The sequence below is a fragment of the Myripristis murdjan genome, chromosome 13, assembly GCF_902150065.1.
Source record: "Myripristis murdjan chromosome 13, fMyrMur1.1, whole genome shotgun sequence".
In the NCBI taxonomy this organism is placed as follows: Eukaryota; Metazoa; Chordata; class Actinopteri; order Holocentriformes; family Holocentridae; genus Myripristis; species Myripristis murdjan.
The window spans coordinates 5,152,749-5,171,359 of NC_043992.1; the positions used below are offsets into that span (position 1 = coordinate 5,152,749).

The 18,611-nt window shown below is 45.9% G+C and overlaps 1 protein-coding gene across 2 annotated transcripts in view; it reads right to left on the minus strand.

Annotated features, from left to right (window-relative positions):
* Positions 1–765: 765 nt before the first annotated feature.
* Positions 766–18,611, minus strand: part of nova2 (NOVA alternative splicing regulator 2) — a 97,006-nt gene continuing 79,160 nt past the window's right edge. For both annotated transcript variants that reach the window (XM_030066280.1, XM_030066281.1), the window contains one exon: positions 766–2,136. In XM_030066280.1, coding sequence (XP_029922140.1) covers positions 1,114–2,136 — 1,023 coding nt within the window. In that variant the 3' untranslated portion in view covers positions 766–1,113. The remainder of the gene's footprint in view (positions 2,137–18,611) is intronic.

Here is an 18,611-nt window from a genome sequence, read left to right on the forward strand (position 1 = left end):
AATGCCACCGATGCTGTGCGTTCCGCCGCAGCGTGCACAGCATCACTCTCGCTTTCTAGGGGTTTTTTTCGGGACTACGTGAGGTCATCATCGTGCGCCTCGGCGTGCTATCTCGAAACTAGAGCTGCGGTGGGGAGGGGAAGGTGGGGAGTGGGGGGGCAGGGAGGGGGGTTGGGGACACCACGTGTCGCCCCGCCTTGCTCTGCCCCCCCGCGCGGTAGCGCTGCACTGCTTCTGGGAGGGATATACATCACAGGGAATACAGGGGAGGGGTGTGTGAGTGAAGAAACGCCACGCTGTACCCCTCCCCCTCGTCCCCGGGGGGGGGCGGGAGGGCTGAGGGGGAGCGGTTCTTCACTCTCACACCCCGGCTCGCAGTCTAGTTCATTATCAAACCCTTATTCAGGGGGGAGGGGCGGGGCGGGGCGGGGGGGGCAAGTCGTGAGAGGAGCTTGGGGGAGGGGCGGAGAAGAAAACAAAACCCTATTGGTGGGCGACAGGGGGTTTTGGGGAGGAGGGGGGCGGGGGAGGGGGAGAGGTAGGGGTTGCTTCTGTAGGTGTATTTTTTGGGGGGGAGGGGGGGTCAGTGCCCCATAATGCCAACCCTTCCCTCCCTCCCGCCTCGTCCCCCCTCCCCTCCGTTCCTGTAGCCTCTCAGGCAGTCAGCCTGTCTACATGGCATTCAGCTCTGTCCACACAATACACAAACAAACAAACAGACAGCTTAATTTACTAAACAGAACAAAACGAACAAACCAAAAAAAAATCATAAAACAAGAAAACGAAACAATAAAAAATCCCGAAAGATCAAGACGTTAAGTAATAAAACCTTATTTACATTTTACACATTTTTTTTTCTTGGTTTTCCAGCGTGATACTCGCTCCTCTCCCTCCTCGTCTTCTCAGCACATTTTTGCTTCGCATCAAAAAACATTTTTTTTTTTTAAAGAGAATACTGAAAACACGCAGAAGAAAACGCGCGGACGATTCCTTCCAATATTCTTGCTCTCCTCTCCTTTTTCCTTTCTCACTCTCTCTTTTTTTCATATTCCTCCCCCAAGCCCCCACTCTTTTTTTCCTCTTTTCCTCCTCGTTTCTCATTGGCTGTCAGGTTTAGCCCACCTTCTGTGGGTTGGTGGCGCGTACCCCCTGCTCGTAGGTGATTCGCTGGCTGATCAGGTACTGTGCGGCCTGCGTGGCGGCCTGGGATCCCGTGATGGTCACCTTCCTGTTCCGGGTTCCGGGGATGAACTCGCCCTTCTTAGAGATCTGGATCCTGGCGCCGGTGAGCTCCTGGTACTCCACTAGCGTCTTCCCTCCTTTGCCCAAGATGGCTCCCACCAGGTTCTCCGGCACGGCGATCTCGACCACTTCCTTGGCGCCTTCTGCTAGCTTCTCCGTCGCCAGAAGAGACGACGCTACCAGCGGTGACGCGGCGCTCAGGTAGCCGTTGGTGGCCCCCGTAGCGGCGGCCAGCGATCCCAGGGAGAAACCCCCCAGGCCGGCTGCAGGGTGAGCTGCGCTGGTGGATGCGTCGCTAGCATAGGACGCTAACAAGTTAGCAGCAGCGGCTGCTGCTGGGTTAGCGTTTGCCGCCACGGCAGCGAGCACCCCGGAGGCGGCGGCGGGGTTGAGCCCCAGGCCCAGGGAGTTGGTGTTGTAGCCGTAGCTGGCCAGGGTGTTGAGGGCGGAGGTGATGGCCAGCAGGTCGTTGCCTGAGAAGCTGGACATGGTGGTGGGGAACGCCCCGACCCCCGCCAGGCTGGCCTGGCCCAGCAGAGAGGAAGCAGTGGCCGCCGCGGCCGCCGCCGCGGCCGGCATGACCTCGGCAGAGTTGGCGTACGGGGAGCCGGTGGGGTTGGAGTTGGCGACGGGCCCCGAGATGTTGGAGTAGGAGATGTTGAGGCAGGAGGAGCTCTGCGGGTCCTCCTGGATCTTCTGGACGATGATCTCGACGGCTTTGCGGTTCTGCTCGGGCTCGCCGCTGATGGTGACAACGCGCTCCTGCAGGTTGATGCCCTCGGGCTTCTGGGAGAGCTGCACCCACGCCCCCGACTGCTCCATCACCGCCTTGACCGTGGCTCCGCCTTTACCGATGATCAGCCCTGCCGTGCTGTTTGGGACGATCAGCTTGGCCTGGTGGGAGGGGCAAGAGGGCAGGGAGGGGCGGGGTTTGGAGGAAAATAGGGCAGGGAGAGAAAGAAAAATGGATTTCATAAGTTATTGCTGTGCAACTGATCTGCACCTGCTCTCTCCATAAAAGTGCTTAAACAGGGGAATCCAAGTGACAGCTCTGCTCTGTCATTGATCTTTACTGCTAAAGGGAGAGGGAGGGAGGCAGCTACAGTAGGAGTTTTGTGTGTTTAGACATAAAGGGCCCACATGTCAGGGCTGGAAGTACTACAGGACAGACAGAGCAGATAACAACCCCAATGACAACCAAACCTCGAGTTCAAACAACACAGGGCAAAAACAAAACAAGAAGAAATAACAAGATGCAATCAGGACAAAATATGTGGTACAGACTGGAAAAATCTTTCTTTTGTGATGCAAAATGGGCTAAAGCTGCGCACCAACCGCTGAAGAGGAGAGTGCACTTTAAAGACGAGGTCAGTGTTGAAAAGGAGGGTCAGGAAAACTGCTTTTCACAGGAGGCCAGGACACACAGAGCCACAGAAACAACACCGACACACACTGAACCCTGTTTGAATACAGAGAGGGTTCACGTCACTGTACACACTGCACTGTGTGTGTGTGTGTGTGTGTGTGTGTGTGTGTGTGTGTGTGTGTGTCTGTGTGTGTGTGTGTGTGTGTGTGTGTGTGTAAAGATGTCCTGGGAGAGAGAGCTGAGATAGACCTCCAGTGCCTCAACACATAATATTAAAGACAGAAAAAGAGAGAGTCTCTACAGCAGACAGAGCAAGAAGAGAGAGAGTGAGAAATAGTGAGCTGGAGAGAGAGAGAGAGAGAGAGAGAGAGAGAGAGAGAGGAGGAATTGTAAAGAGGCTACTTGTGTGAAAAAAATAACACTGACTCCCAGGGGTCAGCGTTGCCATGGAAACACAGCTCCAGCATTCAAAGGGTAGTGAAAGGGAGCGAAGAGCTCACACACACGCACACACACACACACACGTGCAAACACACTGTCTCCATGTATGAATCCATAGCAACAGAATTTCATTGTACACATTTTACATGCACATACACACTGACAGTGCTCAGCCACACAGATAATAACTGAGTCAATATTGATCGTTTATTAAAAACTGGACTTTGGAAAGTTGGTGTCATCGGTCTTCTATATGATGGAATATGATCAATTGCATATTTATTGTCGACAGAGCATTTTACCACATCAGGCATTTCTACCCCAGCTTTCCTTTACTGTCCACGACTGTCAAGTGTTTGCTTATTATTTCTCCTTCCTCTCATTATTATTTTATTTGATTATCTTAGTCATGTATTTATTTATTTAGTTGGTTAGTTATGTAATGTTTTGGTGACTGTTGCACCCCTTTGTGAAAGCCCTTTGGCTTTTCTGATGTCCAAACAAAAGTTTGGCAGATCACCCTGCCGTAGCAGCACAGAGACCAACAGCGATGACACTGCGGTGCGGCTCTCAGGTGGGATCACACACTCGGGACGGGGTCCGAGCTCAGCGGGGGGGCTCTCTGCAGCAGCTGACCTCAATACACGCCCAAAGCATTGCCCGGCTGAATGGAAACACAAACTGGAGGAAGATGTCAAAGCCGCACACTCTGTCAACATTCACCGGGAAACTTGGTAACTGGAACTTGTTAAAAACAACGAAATCCGTGAGTTTGCTCTCCAACACAACAACAGAGAGGCTTTTGTTTTTCCTCTCTTATCTCCGTCTTTCACAAACAAGCCAGCCTGCAGGAGCTCTATTGACTTTCACTGCATATTAGCTGTCTGGCAAATAAACCTTCAGAGAGGGGGAAGAGCAGGTGTGGGTGTGTGGGGGAGTGTGTTGGAGGACCGCTCCCTCTCATCTCAGCATTGATCCCACTCTCTCCAGAGCAACTCTCGACAAAAACTACTGTTGCTCTCCGCTGTCTGTCTCGGCGATGAATATTCATATTGAAAGGAGAAAGAGAGTGTGGGCTGAAGGAATACGAGGAGGGAGGGGAGGGCTGGAGAGATGAAAAGACTTGGCCTTGAGAGAGAAAAGAGGATGATAAAGTGCGAGAGAGACGACAGAGAGCGAGAGCGGGAGGCATGATGGATCTGCCATCCCGAGGCAGGGCGGGGGACAGATACAGTATTTCTCGCTGTCTTTCTCTTTACGCTCCGAGAAATAAAGAAAAACTGACAGAGGGGATCAATTCACTGTACTCTAAACGCAGGGGCCAGTCTAATTACCATCCCATCTCTCCCTCCCTCCCCCTCTCTCCCTCCCTCTCTCCGTGTGTTTGCTGCAGTTATAAGCCCATCAATATCGCCGCCGCGGCTTGTTGCCATCCTGCATTCCACGGCTCTCTCTCTCTTTCTCTCTCTCTCTCTCTCTCTCTCTCTCGGCGGCAGATGAATTTACATAGAAATGGGAAATTAGCAAGAGGCAGGCAGAAGTGTGGGGGGGGGCATAATACGATCGACTTCAAACCCGCCGAGGGTGTTGCGTATTCACTCCTCACCGCTTCGCCTCACATACTGGAGCGTCAGCCTGCAGCCCCTCCCTGCACGGCTGTCTGTCTGCGGCCCGGCACAGCCCCGGCTCTCTGTGGGATTAACAGGTGTGAGAATTTGGTTTGTTGCTGTTGTTCATTCATCGTCCTATGTGAGAATGAGTGCAACTTAGCGGCGCGTCCCCATTGATTAGAGGTTTGTTACGGCGAGGCATGTCCGCCGTGACGTTCCCCCTCCTCTTTGTCCCGCCGCTGTGCTGAGCTGCCCCACGCCGGGACGGCAGCTCTGACCCCGCCAGGGTGCAGCCTTCAATGAACAACACACTTCCAGAAATGTACCCAAATCGTGCGCCTGCTCCCGGTGCTTCATTTCCTCGGGCGCAGCAGGCTAGCTCTTTAGCACACACTGATAGCAGGTGACAAGCGACGTCTCCAAAGTGAGAGAATGAGAATCTGCAGCCGCTGATTACATGGAAGGGAACCTGAAACGACGCGCGGTTAAATCTGGAGGTTTTGCTGCAGGAGACTGGCAAACATTTACGCAAAATATGATGCAAAAATAAAACAGGGTTGTGGACTACACTGCAAAAAGGCAAAATCTTACCAAGATTATTTGTCTTATTTCAAGTCAAAAATGTCTTATTTCTAGTCAAAATATCTCATTACACTTAAAATAAGACATGATCACCTCAGAAATTACTTGTTTTTAGACAATTTTCACTTGTTTCAAGTGAAAATTTAGTTGAAACAAGAAACAAATTTTGCCAATGAAACAAGCAAATTTTCACTTGTGACACAAGTGAACAAGTAAAAATTTGCTTGTTCCATTGGCAAAATGTTTCCTATTTCAAGCAAATTTTCACTTGAAACAAGTGAAAATTGTCTAAAGACAAGTTACTTCTGAGCTGATCATGTCTTATTTTAAGTGTAATGAGATATTTTGACTAGAAATAAGACATTTTTGACTTGAAATAAGACAAAGACTTTTTGCAGTGTAGTTTTCCTGTTGTGATGGGAAGTGAGGGTGGTGGCTGCTGGGAGGCGGTGTGCAGCTAGAGATCACTACGCAGGAGAGGAATACGTGGAGTCTCACCTGACACTACTCCCAAAATCATCTGCACCGACTTAATAAGGTTTCACTTTTAAAGACATGGTACTTCCTTCCGTCTTGCTTTTGTGTACTTCCTGCTCATGGGAACTTTGAAATTTATAAATGTGAAGGCCATCAAATAAATACAGCTAAGCATTTTGTCTTACTAAAAGGTCAGATCTCACTTTGGAGAATGCTGTTACTTAGCATATGCTGTCTAACCTCACATCAGCACAGCAATATTACGCTGATAGACTGACAAGCCCTGATTCATTAGTGTGGATTTCTGCACTGATGTTATTGACCGTCACTGAGACGTGCGGTGAAGCCTCGTCCACATGTGGAGGCTGGAACACACATTTGTGGACGACAACACGGCCTCGTCTTGGCGTTTATCACCGACATATCTCCGACAAATCTAGAAAAAGCTCCAGCATTTTGAATTTTTGTTTTTGTTTTTTTTTTATTTCGGTAGGGGGAAAACAAATTCAGATATTAAAAAAAAAAGGAGAGAGATATGTAGAGATGAGGGATAAAAGAAATAAATGACAGGCGGGCAGAGGGGGAGGGAGACAGAGGGGGAGGGCAGGGGTAGAAAAGATTTTACCCATGAATCCTTTCATCTCCTGCACCCCGCGCAGCAACACACACACACACACACAGACACACACACACACACACACAGGGAGAGGCAGGCAGACGCCGAGCTCCGCTGTAGAAGTGGGAGGATAAACAGCGGCGTACGGCGATGTCTGATCCCTCCTGGCGCTAATGATCACATCTACCATCTTTATATCCCACTGATTCCTTGCTAATGAGGTTCGCCGCTCTCCTCCACTCCTCCGCCGGCTTGCCTTTCTCTTTCCCTGCACCCCCCCACCCCATCTCTCCTTCTCCGTTTTCCTGTTTTCCCTCCCCGACGAGCAGCGGTTTGAGAGCCGCGGAGCCCCGTCCTCTTTGTCTTTGCTTTCTTTCCTCGGCGTGTCGGCGTGTTGTTGTGCAGCAGCCGTATGCTTCCCGTGCGTTCATTCCTCTTTAAAACCCTCCTCACTTATTTATTTCTCTATCTAATAAACCAAACCCTTTTTTTTTACAAGGGCACGCACACATGCGCGCACACACACACTGTTCCCCGTCTGAAGGGCACTTTAATGTGAAATCATCATCTTCATCCTGGTCCTGTTTAGCTGACGCCGTAGCTTTGCCTCTAATGACCGACTCAGCCAGGCAGCCTCCTACCCACAATCCTCTGCTCCCAGCACCTTTCTTCTGAGCCACTACAAAGAAGTAGATTACGTGACAGTTGGCAGCGTGCAGGCAATCGCTCCTTCAACTGGGGCTCTTTCATGTTCAGGCTTTCTTTCAGCTGCTCTGGTTTTCGGCTGCTTTTTCTGCTTTTTTTTTCTTTTCCCCCCTCCGACTTCTTCGTCTCTGGAGTCTCCCAGTTTTCTCCCTCTGTGAGGAGCTTTGCAAGAGTTTGGGAGAAACTTTTCCAGAGGAGGAAGATGAAAGTTTGGCACCCATCCAGCGGCTGACTGCATCGTGCTGTTGTCACAGCTGCTGCTCTGGGGTCAGAGGTCAACGCCAGTCTCCCATTCATTAGTACACAGAGACGAGGGGAAGTGTTGACGTGGGCGCAGCGACTGAGTCCAGATCGATGTGGACAACATCGATGTGGCTAATCTGATCGGAATGCATGATCGCAAGACAGCTGGGTTGAAGCTGCAGGCCCCGTCTGGCTTCAGATGACATCATGTTTGAAGGCCGGTGCCAAGCTTTTTGCACTGAAGCGTCTGACAGCTGACATCTTGTGCCGATCATCAATATCTTTACATTTGAGTTAGATTTGTGGTGTGTGTGTGTGTGTGTTAGTGTTGCAAAATTCCCAGAATTTTCAAAGTCTGAAAATTTCCATGGGAATTTTTGGAAATTAACGGGAATAAACGGGAATTTTCAGGGAATTTTGGGGAATTTATATTCACTGCATTCACCAGGTCATACACATGTATACATAATAAACATTTTGGTTTGTTATAAGCAGATATGCATGAAAACATGTTACATTATAATGAATTTCCAGGGAATTTTCAGGAATTTTCATAACTGACAATTACGTTGTCACATAGGGCCAGGTAGGTTTTGACAGCCTTTTATCTGAAACATTTAAGTGTGACAAATATGCAAAAAAAAAAAAAAGAAATCAGGAACGGGGCAAATACTTTTTCACAGCACTGTATGTCCCCCTCAGCAACTAAAAAAAGTGGTGATATTGATGCTGACATTCATTTTATTGATTATTGTTTTTTCCCCATTCACCTTAAGTTAACAACAACAAAAATAAAAATTTCCAAATTTCCCAAGCTTAAATGTCCATGGAAACTTTTTAAAAACCTCATTCAAATGGATAACAAGAAAAAAAAAAAATCCCAAAATTCCCGAGCCGAATATTCCTGGGAATTTTCGGAAAAATTGGAAAAAGAGTGAAAGTAAAAATCTCCTGAAAATTTCCAATATTCCAGAGTGAAAATTCCCACGGGAATCTATGGAAACTTTCCGGGAAATTTACCGGAAAATTTCCACCCCTTTGCAACACTAGTGTGTGTATGTTCTGAACAGGATGCAGGAGCCTCGGAAGCAGCATTCAGACCTAAACCTCTGAAGCCAGACTCATGAAGCTGTACTGAAGCGAGCAGCTGGATGAAGCCCGGCGGTGCACCTCGCCTGCTCAGCGGCAGAGGAGCTGCTGGTTCCTCCGAGGTGATGCTGCAGCGAGGGGCAGGAGGAGACACGCCCTCACGTCCCGCCCGCCTGTCCTGCTCCTGCTCTGCTTCAGCTCATCTTTGAAATCCTCATTTCCATTCCAGTTTTTGACCTTCTTAATGTTGTGTTCTTTTATCATTTGTGATAAATGGTGCTTTTGTTTTGTTTTAAGGCTGTAAAACCCCTCACTACACACTTTATACACTTTTCTCAGACAGGCATTAACATTTTCTCACTTTTCTCTCTTGTTTAAACACTCTCAAAGTTCAAACCTTCGTAGAAAAATAAGGACGCAGAACACAATGCGCTGCAAAAAAAAAAAAAAAAGCATGCAAAATTGCACTAAAAAAAAAAAATCCGCAAAACTGCGAGACCGCGAAAGGTGAACCGCGTTATGGCGAGGGACAACTGTACACCTTTCTGTGGACCTTCTGTGGATTCTTCTGGATGTGGAGAGTCAGACACTTTTGCTCCGGCACCATAGTGGTTATCGATAAACAACCACTTCACATGAAGAATTCATTCACTCCACAACAATTAATTGAAAAGCTGAAATATGCAGTGAAAGTCTGCTTTCCTCACTGTCTAAATTCCTGGTCCCTGCAGTAGGATCCTACATGGAAACGCCAAAAACACTGAGAACACTGCTATTACATGCTAATCACACAGTATAATATGATTTAACAGGCTTCATGATTTGATATAACCACAATGCAATATAAAAAATGATAAAATTCAGTGACAACAAGGCATGACTGTGCAGGATTCTTGTGTTTATGAGCCACAAATCGTTGCAGAAATGGCACACGGGTTTGTTTAAATGTAGACGGCTGAAGCATGTGGTCGTTATGAAGAGAAAATAATATGAGAAGAAAATAATAACTGTGATGGAGAGCGGCTCACTGCGGATTATCACAGCAGGATTACATGTCGCTAAAGTCACGGTTCATTTTCCTACCCAATAACACGTACTGTCACCTTTTTGCATCAAAATGTATGTTGAATTTTAATTGATCAAAAAACCCAACATTGCTTGTAACTGAGCTTATTGCTCAGTTTTTGGGAACAGAATTACAGTCAGTGAGAGAGAAGAAGGAAGGAGGAGGAAGAGAGAGGCTTATTTTATTTCTTTTTCAACTTTGCCTCATCAACCGAACCATGTCAGTCATTCTGTGTATCTGTGTGTGTGTGTGTGTGTGTGTGTGTGTGTGTGTGTGAGGACTTGCAGAAATAACAAGTGAAGGGCGTGCTGAGGTCACTGAAGCGAGGAAATTTGAGAGAACAACGTGTCTCATTTAACAAACAAGCAAACAGTGACACACACACACACACACAGCGTGTTGTAGCGGTTAACCTTAACAAGTGGATGTATTAACACACATTAACACACCGTCTGTGTTTCCTGATGTGAGTTATGACGTATCCAATCAGAGAAGCAAAATTCAATAATCACTGGAAAAAAAAAAAAAAAGCTTTTCTGTTCGCCTGAAGCTGAAAATGTTTTTTTTTTTAGTGATTGAGAAATGATATGCAGTAAATAGTGACGGGAATGAATTGACAAAGAAATGAATGACGTCGGCCTGTCGTCATCAGACGAATAAATGATTCAGATCAAGTGCGCAGCAGAAAATACTGGACATATTGTCTCTCCAGGCATCATTTCTCTGTCTCTAGAGCAATACTTACTTATATCACAGCAATCCAAGTATTTTCATACAAACTAAATGAAGCCAATGCATGAGATTCAGTCTCCAAAAATATCTGCTAAACAATCGGTGCATCCTTGTTTGACTGGCACACATTTCCTTCTTCTGCACAGCCTGTCAATGGAAAATGATTCTCCCTCCAAACATCCATCCCTCTGTGAATATTCCTCCTCAGGCTCTAACATGGTGATGTGCAATTAAAAGTCTCATTTGTCAACATTTTTGTGCAAGCTGAAAAAAAAAAAAAAAAAAAGACGATGCACTGCTTGGACCCAGCTGATATAAATAATCGTGCATTTTGTTTTTGGACATTGTCAAAATTTCGTCTAAGTTTGGATGGAAACCAAAAGTCTCTTCCTCTCCGTGTCTCGTCTTCTTTTTCTCACTATGTTGGAGGCATCATGGGATGGAAGGGCGGGGTTTAGCTGTTGTCCTGCGTTCCATCCAGGCCAACACACGCACACACACACACGTGGACGTGCGACGACAGCGAACAACTGTTGAGGGTGTTGGAGTCTGAACTTTGAGGACTTAAGAGGGGGTCTTTAGCTTAATCTGCCCCCTCCTGATCCACGGGCTTAGTCACCTCTCTCTCTCTCTCCCTCTGCCTCCATGTCCCTCGCCCTCGCTCTCCCTCTGCCTCTCCTCACCCCGCTCCCGCTCTCACACTCCATCTACCTCCATCTGCCTCTGTCATCTCTCTTTTTCCGTCTCTCTCTGTCTTCCTCCATTCATTCCCCGGCCAATCCCGCAGGTTATAAATAACAGCAGCACAGTACAGCCGGGGCGCACCGGGTGACAGCGAGGGGACACAGTGTCACAGCGGCTGGGACAACCATGATATATATACATGCACACACACACACACACACACACAGATGCACACTTGTATGTACATCCACACACACACACAGATTAACAGCAGCTCTGTTGGTGTTTCTGCACGGGTAATGTAATTAATGCCAACTCTCAGCTGTTTTTATGACTTTGCTGTTGGTCTTACAGTGCTGCACGGAAAAGGACATACATGCACACGGACACACACACAAGGGATGGAATGATTACCAGTTTTACTATAAACTGTGACAAATCATCCGATGGTTAGTTAATTTTTTTGTCTTGCTCACAAGCAGCTGACTGTGAAGGGGAGTTTTGGGTTAACTTCCTGCGTGTGCAGGCTCGCCGCGCTCATGACGAGCTGTCAGCCTGTGAGCGACATGAACTGCTTTTTCAATCAGAGTCCCTTCATTTAACTGAGTTGGTTGTAAATGTGCTCCAGCTGTGTGTGTTCTCAAGACACATCCATTTTTGTGCATTTTATATGTTACACTATGTATTAGAAATCACCTGACATGGTCAGCATATTTTAACAATAACATAATAATTAGGAATTTCCCAGTTTGGGATCAATTCAGTAAATCTATCTATAATAATACCAAACACTGGGAGCATTTTGGTCCCAGTGTGTGTTTGTATGTGTGTGTGTGTGTGTGTGTGTGTGTGTGTGTGTGCATATATGTATATCTATCTATCTATCTATCTATCTATATCTATCTATATAGATAGATATAGATAGATATAGATAGATAGATATACATACAGCCAGTACTTGAGCTGATATTCACTATCATTAATTTGTCATTAACAACACTCTCAAAAACTGCAAAATATAAACAAGACACTTTACAAGAGTAAGTCTATTTTTGATGATGTGCTTAAATAAAACATATGAACAAGGAGAAAATTGCAAATGCCAAATAGAACCACAGCAGAAGAGGCTGGAGGAAAGCCCGGTTCAAATCAGAGAAGCCAGACATGCGTCACCCTCAAACACCGGCTATATCAGCTCAGCATATCTGCATACTGACAATTTGGTCTAAACCTAATTATTATTATCCAAAACTACAGTAGGTGTGGTCCATATATTTTAGATGTAATAGTTCTATGGTGATTAAAAACATTTTTAGCAGTAAAACCACAAATGTAAACCCAACTAGAAATAAAAGTAGAGGAGAAAACCTGCAAACACTGTATTCATTTTCAAAAACCAAAACAAACCTGACCTGTGGCTCCATGGCACAATATTTAAAAAAAAAAAATACACCCGATTAATTCATAAAAAAGCTCGTATTTCATGAGTAACATGGTTACGATGACTCATGACTTCATTAATACACAATCTGCAGATGCTGCTTCATGCCGATGATCATTTTATGGGATTACATCTCACATCTTCTCATTGGTGGATGTCTCCTTTCAGAGTGAAGCAGTTAAATTAGACGTCGCCGAAGCAAAAGCTCACATTTTGCTTTTCATTTTGCGCAGTAATTCATCGCAGAGGAACGTCAGGATTTGCAGCTGATCTTAATGAGCGGGCTGACATGTCACATCACGGAGCGGAAACACTTAAATGTCCCAGCTCAGTGAATGCATCGGCACAGAGGAAGGCTGACAGTGATAACAGTAACACAGTGATCACTGAGACACACACACACACACACAGAGCATCACATGTGCTGCAGCAGGGCAGCGCAGGACACAGATTAGACAGCAGACTGACACAGATACCAATATTTTGAAACTGACGGTGCTAAATTATACACATTTGTGCGTCTTTATGCCAGAACTGAGCAGAATTGAGCGTCTTGGCAGAATTTGATCCTCGTCAGGATGGAAAAACCTCTGCGATGGCTTTCAGATTATCATGGGACACTAAACTAACTCCAAATTAATGAAGTTGTTGTTCTGGCAGCTCTTTGAAGGGAAACTCTGGGACTCATTACAGCCTTCACATGACGACTTCATTAAACCCACCGCTGAATAACGGACTGAATCAATAAAATGTGCAAAGAAAACCACATTTCATGTCAAATCTACGACTGTTTTCCTACAGACAGAAGGCGCAGTGGACGGCATGATATGTGATGTGAACTAATAGCCCACTATAGGCCTGATGCATGAGGCTGACGCAGCTGGAATGTGCATGGAAACACAGGACCTGGTCTCAGTGTGGAGACGGATCAGTGAGGCCTGCAGCTGGACTGCAGTCCGGCTCTTTAAAGGGATGAGATTTCATGACAGGAGAGATTTAGGTTCAGAGGATGAAGGTTTTGTGCGGGAGGAGAATTATGGCCTGGCTGTCGTGGCTCCGCCCTCTCTGCCTGTCACACTAATCCTCAACCCTGACTCTCTCTCTCTCTCTCTCTCTCTCTCTCTCTCTCTGTCACTGTCTCTCCCTCAGTGTTTTGAGTTGTAGTTAGCTGTTTGTGAGGCTACATTATGATTTTCAGGGAGGGAGGGGGGTTGCTGCTGCTGATGCACAGTCTCTGCATTGTGCATCATTTGTCGACTAAAGTGCATTTTACTCTTCAAGGAAAACTGTATAAACTGACACGATGGCTGTGTTTCTGTTGGCTCTTTTGGCGGTGCCAAGTCGAACCGTGCCACGCTGATTTGCATTTCCTTTCCGCTCACCAGAGGGCTTCATGGCTGTTCACTGGCCAGAGAGAAACAGAGCCGCTTCCACCCATGTCCCTGTGGTGACGCTTGTGAAAGCTGCACTCTGGTTGATAATCTAACCATGTAAAAAACACTCAGTCAGTCTCTTCGTTACACTCATGTTGTTGTTGTGAGGCACACATTTCCAGTTGGTCTGGAAATCACCGGTAGAGGAAGGAGGAAAAGCGAGTCGACACGCCCAGGCAGCCAGCCGGGCTTCACCGTTAGTTAGAGACACACTCTGAGGCAGGTAGCCTGTTGTCATGGAAACACAAATCCCAGCCAGCGTGTGTGTGTGTGTGTGTGTGTGTGTGTGTGTGTGTGTGTGTGTGTGTGGAAACAGGCTGGTCTGAGGTGTGCTTGGGCTTGAAGAGGGTCTCTGTGCAGGAGCTCCACCTTGTGTCAGGTCACGCCTAGGTGGCGCTCTCTGATTGGCTGAGCACAGGGCGATCTCTGTGCACAGGAATTCACCGACGCACACTGACACAGAGGTGTAAAGGCTCCACATTCACACTTTAGACTACATGTATGTTACGTTTGACTCCAAAATGATCGAAAACAATCTATAATCCATAAATGATACATAATCCCAAATGCAGTATTCTGGTCTCTCTCTGCCTCTGTTTCATGCCGTATTTTAACTCGCGGTGACACCGTGAAATAATGGAAAAAGAGCTGGAGAGATAAGGAGTGAGAGAGAGAATCAAATGTAGAGATAAGTGAGTGAGGGAAAAAAAGCCCCGAAGAATCCCACTGGGGGAAAGTTTCGAAAAAGACCAAAATATAGCCCATTCAAACGCCTATTAACTTTTTTTCTCATGTGAATAGGGTAAAAAATTTTAACCTTTAGGTATCACCATGAAAATTGCTGAGTTGATTACTTACCTTAAGACAAATAAAAAATGTATTGCAAGTTTTTTGAAACTGTTTACTGACATGAGCAAATGGTGAATATTTGAATTCTGTACACACTAATTTGCATAAACGCTACAACAGATATAAACCTTGGGTATAGCCAGGTGAAAATCTCATAATCAATCCTGTTGACATGAGAAAAAAAGTTAATAGGCGTTTGAATGGGCTATATTTTGGTCTTTTTTTAAACTTTCTCCAATGACCTGTTTTTAAACCAAGATGCACTTTGCGGTTTCGTGCAACACTGGAACACGATCAGCCACGGAAAAGCTTCCCTCCACATGAAACAGCTTCAGCACCTGGAGTTAAACAGGGAAAAAAAAAAAAAAACTCTTCAAACTCCCCTGCAAAGAAAACGCTCCCATCTGCAAGGTCACAGCAAATGACAAAGGCTTACAACACTTGGAGGTAGTGTGTTGCAGCAGGGGGGCTCAAATTAAGGGATGAACACTTTTAATTGCATGTTTTTTTTTTGTTTTTTTTTTCTGCTCCAGTCACACGGGGCTGGTAGCTGCAGTATGGAACCAAACCCACTGCAGCTGCTAATGAAAACGCCGCGCGGCCCCATGATGCAAAGTGCAATAAAACGTCTCTCTAAATGGGTCAGAAACGCAGTAAAAACCTGTGCATGTAATGGACTGCCAGATAATGTAATATCCTCCATCCCTTACTCTCCCTCTCCCTCAGTCCCTCCTTCCTCTCCTCAATCTCTGTCCTCCCTCTCTCCTTCCTCCATTCCAGCCCCCCACCCCCCTCCATCCCTCTCCTCCTCACCTTCATCCTCTCTCTCTCTGCAGGCTATAGAGTGATGTTTCTCTCCGGTCGCCCAGGAGGAGGAAGGTCGAAAGCACCATAAAACATCACTCTTCCCTGCTACCAGCACTCCCCTGGGACAGGAAACAGTGTGCGTGTGTGTGTGTGTGAGTTCACCTGGACACAGGCACTGCTACGATGAAAACAAGTCTGGGAATTCTTTATTTCATCCATCACAATCTTTCTTCACATGCATGAATGTGCTTATAAATAAAGCAGAGCGAAAGAAAGATTTAAAAAGTCATTTAAAGGGATTACGTCCAATTTCTACTGAGAGAGAGAGAGAGAAAAAGAGACAAAGAGCGTGAGAGAGAGAAAGAGAGCAGTAAAGTACAAATTAAGGCCATGGCAGCCTATAATGCAGACACCCAGTCACCAATGTTTTCAATAGATAAGGACAGAGAGAGAGAGGGGAGAGAGAGAGAGAGAGAGAGAGGCCTATAACAGATTTTGTGTTAAGTCAGCACTCTAAAGCGATAAGCAGAGAGGCAGCTCTGCAGATCACGGGGAAAGCAGTACAAGGCGCAGTGTTACGAGTACTGCAATACTTGATGTGGTCACTAGTAATCTAACGTGTTAGTCTTTCAATTCAAGCGATCAAGTACTTAGATACTCGTTCAAGTAAGCAAGCCGTACTTGACATGATTATCCATCCTGCACTGCAAAAACTCAAAATCTTACCAAGATTATTTGTCTTATTTCAAGTCAAAAATGTCTTATTTCTAGTCAAAATATCTCATTACACTTAAAATAAGACATGATCACCTCAGAAGTAACTTGTTTTTAGACAATTGTCTCTTGTTTCAAGTGAAAATTTGCTTGTTTCATTGGCAAAATTTGTTTCTTGTTTCTGGCTAATTGTCACTTATTTCAAGTGAATTTTCACTTTTTCCACTGGCAAATTTTGCCAATGAAACAAGCAAATTTTCACTTGTTTCAAGTGAAAATTCACTCGAGCTCTGAGCTGATCATGTCTTATTTTAAGTGTAATGAGATATTTTGACTAGAAATAAGACATTTTTGACTTGAAATAAGACAAATAATCTTGGTAAGATTTTGAGTTTTTGCTCTGTGATTCTTTTGTTGGTGCAAAAACAAATAAGATCTGTAAAGGAGGTGCTGCATGTGTCATTCCTCTTATGATCCAGTTACAGGCCACAGACAGGCGGCTCGACGCAGGCAGTAAGAATGGCCAGCATGCACCTTTGTAAGCAGCTAACGCTATAATGTCCCTCACTTTGATGGAAGTAACACTGTGATGTAACAAGCTACGTCGAAGGGAAACGTCCCTCAACACTGCAAACGCACAGAAGTCAAAGCTCTTCACGAGGAGGTGCGATCACAAGTCAGATTCACACTCACTTTATTCTCCCTCACAGTCCTGAGACGGGGCGGGACAGAAAATTCTGGATGCTTTGGCCTTTTCGCACAACAGAAAACTGCAGGAACACGCGCTGATCACGCTGAACACCCGACAGCCACCATGTGCTTGATCCTTGCGGTTATTGTTTTATCCTGTTTTATTCTTAACACCACGCTTAAGTGAGCCGAAGTCGACTCGGGGGCTCTGACGGTCCATTTCTTCGTTCAGACGGCAGCAGCACAGCGCCGGACCGGGCCGCTCAATCTGTCTCGTTTGTTTTGGCTCAGCCTGAAATCCAGCTAACCTGCCAGCTAAGCAAAGAGCCTGAAAACTCCTTTCACGTTTGCCCGACTTTTACGGAGAACTTCCTGTGCCGAGGGGCAATAACAGGAAGTAGGAAACAGGTGTTGTGCTGAGGAGGGTGAAAGGTCACAGGAAACGGCCTCTCTCTCTGACAGGAAGCTGCTGGAGGGAGCGGCCAGGAAAACAGCCACACCACAGCGAGTGTGTATGACTGTGTGTGTGTGTGTGTGTGTGCCCACCATTCAGCTCTGTTATCACGATAGCTGAACCCGCCAAAGTGCTGCTGCAGCGTTGGGTCTGAAAAAAGGCCAGAGCCTGACTAAAAATAGGCCAACAATAACACCACAACACGGGCTAGAATAACAGCAGAACCACGAGCCGCTTCCAGCTGATCTCACAGAGGAGCGGCTCAAGGCCCCGCACTTCGCTTTCAAAATGCCACATTACAATGCCAGCGCTGCCGAGGGCGTTCTCTACTCTGAATGTGAGTGCGATAGTGATGCAATCGGCCGGTGACGCATCAGCAGGTCACGCATAAACGCAGTAAAGAGCGTCTTCGAATGGAGCGCGTCGCTTCTGTACACACAGCTGTCACAGAGACGTGCAGTCTGGGAGGTTCTCAGCACCGTCAGTCTAAAGCAGAACTGGAATGGAGCAGCGGGAAGTAACAAATGAGAGATTGAGAGATTTCCTTTGTCATTTTTAATAGTGTTGCGCACAAGCTACCAGTCGGTAAATATCTGTCACTGCAATACAGCTGTCCCTCGCTATAACGCGGTTCACCTTTCGCGGCCTCGCAGTTTCGCAGATTTTTTTTAGTGCAAATTTGCATGCTTTTTTTTTTTTTTTTTTTTTTTTTTTTTGCAGCGCATTGTGTTCTGCGTCCTGATTGGCTAAGGGACTGTAGCCCATTGTCAATCTATCTCCTCCGTGCCGTGTCTCCTGTACAGTACAGAATGCGTTCATTCTATAATACTGGACTTATTTTTCTATGAAGGTTTGAACTTTGAGAGTTTAAACAAGAGAGAAAAGTGAGAAAATGTTAATGCCTGTCATATTTCTATTTTTTCTATATTCCTTGCTTATAGTGTTTATATTGCTTGCTACTATTTATTATCTGTTTATATTGTAAATTTGCTTCATATTTTGCTATCCACTTTGCTGCTGTAATGCTTGAAATTTCATCACTGTGGGACTAATAAAGGAATATCTTATCTTATCTTATCAAATTATTACAGTTGTCCCTCACTATAACGCGGTTCACCTTTCGCGGACTCGCAGTTTCGTGGATTTTTTTTAGTGCAATTTTGCATGCTTAGGCTATTTTTCTATGAAGGTTTGAACTTTGAGAGTTTAAACAAGAGAGAAAAGTGAGAAAATGTTAATGCCTGTCTGAGAAAAGTGTATAAAGTGTGTAGTGAGGGGTTTTACAGCCTTAAAACATCTAGAATAATTGTAAAAAATAAAGCTGACTACTTCGCGGATTTCGCCTATTGCGGGTTATTTTTAGAACGAAA